This window comes from Myotis lucifugus, unplaced genomic scaffold (assembly GCF_000147115.1).
Source record: "Myotis lucifugus unplaced genomic scaffold, Myoluc2.0 scaffold_83, whole genome shotgun sequence".
Taxonomy (NCBI): domain Eukaryota; kingdom Metazoa; phylum Chordata; class Mammalia; order Chiroptera; family Vespertilionidae; genus Myotis; species Myotis lucifugus.
The window spans coordinates 32,671-37,232 of NW_005871131.1; the positions used below are offsets into that span (position 1 = coordinate 32,671).

The window sequence follows — 4,562 nt, forward strand, 5'->3', positions numbered from 1 at the left end:
TTTTGGTCTCCAGTTTTCTTTCACCTGCCCTTCAGCCCCCTCTGCTGCGGTTCACAACTCCACCCCACTGAGTGTGTCCTGAGGCAAGGCCCCCTGCTCCATACCCCCAATTATGGCTGGTCCACAAAAGCTGAACCGTGACCAGACAAAAGGACAGGGATGAAAGTGCTGGTTGTCATGACAACCTGGCGGTTGCTGGGACCCAGGGGAGGGGCTTGGCTGTGTGCCTGAGCCCAGGCATCTGGACGACCTCTGAGCATCAGCCAGGGTGGCCCAGGAGCTCACAGGGATCCCCCTTCAGAGCCAGGCGTACAATGGCAACCTCACCCCCTCCATGGCAGCACCTGCTCCCTGGGCCTCCCTCGGTGGCCCCATTATCCTGCACCTGCTACCCCCACAGACACCACACCTGCCCCCCAGCCCAGGCACCCTCCTCAAGGCAATGCCTGCCCATCCCCAGGCCCAGCTGCCTGCTCTGAGGGTCAGCCAAGAGGGGCTATGGAACCAGAATGGGTAGCTGGGAGGTCCCCAGGCAAGAGCAGAGGGTCCAGCGGCCAAGCCAGCTCTGCCTGGTCAGCAGTGTATGTGACCTTAACAAGGCCTCTACTTCAGGGCCTCAGTCTCCTTGCCTGTCAAATGGGAGCAGCCATTCCCTCCCTCAGAGCTTGGAAGGAGGTCTGAGCTGGGATGTCCCCAGAGATGAACAGCTCTCTGCAGCTTCTCAGGGCCCCATGGAAATGTCGGAAGACATCACAGCCCTGTCGCCTGTCACCTGGAGCTTTGGCCCAGGTAGGTAGGGGCCAGTGGGATGGCCTCCTGGCAGCTGCTTCTGGAGCCTCAGCATCCTGGACCCTGTCCCCTGGTGTGGTCTGGAAGTACAGGTCAGAGGGCGGTGATGGGGGACAGGGTCGTGCGCAGCTGGGCTGCTGTCTGTGCCGCCATCTTCAGTGTGGTGGCTGCGATGTGAGTTGCTCTGCCTCCTAGTCATTTCCGAAGGGTCTCTCTAGGAGTGATGGGCTGGCAGGGCAGCTGGGAAAAGCAGCAACCCTTGGTCCTGCTGCTCAAGCCCACCGTCCAGCTGGAGGACACAGCAGTGACCTCGGTGTGGTTGCCCACCAAGGGGCACTGACCACGGTCCTCTGGGGCCCCTGAGGGCGTATGAGCGCGCTCTGTGGGCCGAGGGCGGGCTTCCTGAGGAGGTAGCCGGAGATGCGGAGATGCGATGGGAAGTTGTAGGGAGACTGAGAGGGAGGGGACTCCAGCTGGAAAGTACAGGTGGGAAGGAGCTCCAGCGGGGAGAGCGGAGAGGAGGGGGCGGCTGGGATGAGAACTGAGCATCCACGGGCCAGCGCTTCTCAATCCTACAGCCCCCAGGAGTTCCTTTCCACCCCTCCTCCCTGGGATCTGGGCTGTCAAGCTGACCATGTGGATCAAAGGAGAATTTGTTTCCATTTTTATTCATCAAAGACAATTCTGGTCAGAACTGCTGAGGCCCAGCTGGCCAATGGCAGGGGCAGGGGGGCAGGGGAGGCCTGAGGAGGGGGTGAACCCCAGACCTCACCAGCCCTCTCTGACACTCCCAGGCCTATGACTAGGTTTTACTTGGCAGCAGCTCAGAGCCCCTGGCCCAGCAAACCAGAGGGAGATCCTGGGGGCCCCAGGGCAGGAAGGGGGGAGCAGGTTGTTGCCAGCTACCCTGTCTGAACGCCTGTTGCTCTCTGTTCCGGCTGGCCAGCCACGTGAAGGGTCCTTCCTGTCGCCCATTCACACGGACTTTCATCTCTGCAGGCAGGGAAGCAGTGCCCTGCGTCAGCACTGCCAGCAAGCAGGCTCAGGGAGGGAGCACAGGTCTGCTATGCCCTCACATCCCGTGCCCGAAAGGGCTGGGCCGGGCCAGGGCACCCAAAGCAATGTGTCTGCCCAAGCCCTGAGCTTCCAGGCCGCCAGAGATGGGCAGAGAACTGCCCCCCGCTACAAACTCTGGCAAAATCAGGTCTCCCCTCATTTCAACAAGAGCAAATCTGACCTCCTTTCCTGCCAGTTCAGGGCAAGAGACTGCCCTTCCTCCACAGGAGGAGCAAGGAGCTCAGGGTGCGCTCATGGCTCAGCCCCTTGTTCTTCTCCCAGGGAACAAGTGGATATGGTGGCCTCCAGGGCAGGGCAGGGACATCAAAGCCTGATCCCATTCCCAACCATTGCAGAAGATGGGGCCATTAGAGGGTGGGCACCGGAGACCCAGATTGAGCCACAGTCTCCTGCCAGCTTCTCAAGAGAGAGAGGGAGGCAGTCACATCCACTGCCCACACCTGTAGAGGTGCAAGGTGGAGCTGCCAGGGCTGCTGGGAAAAGCAGCACCCCCTGGTCCCCATTACTCAAACCCACCTTCCAGTTGAGGGATGCAACAGTGACCATTGCATAGCAGCGGGTGAGTGACTCTGTGAGCTGAATCTCCTGAGAGTAGACCCTCTCCGCAGTCGCCTGTCCATGTGCCCATCAGCCATGGCCCCTGTGATGTCACCAACCCACTGTGTTGCTTGGCAACTTTTCAGGATTAGCACTCTGCCCCTGTCATCCCTGACGTCCCACCATGGGCTGATGTTGCCCTGGCAACCAGATGGGTACTGCAGCTTTTTGGACAGCTGTACCCAGTGTGGAAAATGCCAGGCAAAAGCAGGGAAGCAAGTGCTTCTGCACAGGCCAAGTGGGGTGCACAGTCTAACCCCAGGCTGCCCCAAACAGGGCTTTGGGGTCTCCATCCCCTGGAAGAGCTATGGCCACCTTGCTTCCAATCCCCCTCGCCCTTCTTCTTCCCTTCCTTCCACAATGATCACTGAGTACCTACCATGTGAATGCCAACAAGAAACGCAAATAGAACCATGGTTGGGGCTCAGAAAAGGTTGCACCAGCAAAGGGTGTTGCGGAATGAAAAGGAGTTGGCCAGGAGTAGGAGTAGGTGGAGAGAGGAAGCAGAAGTCTGTGCAAAGGTTGACTCACTGTTTCCAATCACAGCTTGTGCTCTCCCTCTGAGTTCCTCACGCCTGGCCACTCTGGCTCTGCTACTCGACAGGTATTTTATGGTCGGGACAGGGTCCAGTTCCAATCTGGACCCTTAATGCTCAGCACAGGCCTGGCACCAAACTAGCATTACTAAGATGTCAAATAAAATAAGACGGCTATGTAATGAGCATCAGGTCCTACTACCTCCTCCGATAGGAATCTTTCTTACCAAGCCTCAGTTTCCCCACCTATGAAATGGGATTAATTCTGAGAAGGCTGTGGGCAAGGCTTCTTAGGTTGAGGTGGGGTGATTTTTAATTTTTTGTTTTGTTTTGTTTTGTTTGTAACCCATCTCTTTTCTTTACAGAAAAAAATGAAAGACTGTTAGAGTGGACATCTGTAAACCTTCAGATTCCCTAATTGTTAGCATTGGACCACTGTTGATTTATCTCCTACCTATACTTATTTATTTATTGATGGGGGGCGGGGGAGAGAAACAATGATTTGTTATTCCACTTCTTTGTGCGTTCATTGGTTGAGTCTTGTATGTGCCCTGACCAGGATCAAACCCACAACCTTGGCATATCGGGAGGATGTTCTGACCAACTGAAGTACCCAGCCAGGACCTACCTACACTTACCTATATGTCAGTTTTGCTGAACCATTTGAAAGGAAGTCGCAGCTGCAGACATTGTGACATTTGTCCTGAAATTTTTCAGTCCACACCAGCTAAGACAAGGACAGTCACCTGTATAACCACAATACCATGATCACAGCTAAGAAAATTAAACATAATTCAATATCTAGGACAGGCGGGAGGATAAAGGAAGGAGGATAAAAGCCCGAACCCATGCCAGGTCATTGGAGCAATGGGCGCATGAAACTAGGGAGGGGAAGCCGGCGCACCCACTGCCCACCCTGGGAGATGGAGGAGGAGTTGGGTGGGTATAGCTGTTACCCTGAGGGCCTCCCCTGCCGCCTTTCTCCCCCCGCCGTCCCTCCCCGCATAAGAACCAGAAGCCACAGAAGCCACCGTTTTGGCAATGATCTGACCATCAGTCCTGCAGCTGTGGCTTAAATACAAACGTCCCAATTCGTAAATTTCCCCTATTATTCTCCCCAAATTATTTACACAGCTTTAAAAACAACAACAGGATGCAATCCAAGTTCTCACAGTGCTCTTGGCTGCACTGTCGCTCCCTGTAGAAGAGTCTGGGCGGGGGGAGGGGTTATAGGGCCTGAATTTGATTGAGACCCTGGAGGGCTGACACTTGCCCGCGGCTGCAAGGTGGCCCGGCGCGAGGGGAAACTCCGAGAGGCGAGGCGGGAGCAACCAAGTCCCGAGCGGGGGTGGGGGGGGGGGGGAGCCGGTGCAGACTGGGGCAGGTTCCGACGGAAGCGCCGGCCCCACGGACCTCGATTCCCCACTAAAAAAAGGGCGAGCGAACCCCCTGGGCAAGCTTGCTACGGCCCCATTTTCCCTTACCCCCTCCGTAGTGGCGAGACACGAAAGTTTTAGTTGACTGTTCTTGAGGCACGAACCCAGACATGGGAGTCGCTGACCT

The 4,562-nt window shown here is 56.5% G+C and overlaps 1 protein-coding gene across 1 annotated transcript in view; it reads left to right on the top strand.

Annotated features, from left to right (window-relative positions):
* Nucleotides 1-731: 731 nt before the first annotated feature.
* DNAH1 (dynein axonemal heavy chain 1) overlaps nucleotides 732-4,562 on the top strand; it is a 74,853-nt gene continuing 71,022 nt past the window's right edge. Inside the window, exon 1 of the mRNA XM_023755744.1 lies at nucleotides 732-789. Within this exon, the coding sequence (XP_023611512.1) occupies nucleotides 732-789 (58 nt within the window). The remainder of the gene's footprint in view (nucleotides 790-4,562) is intronic.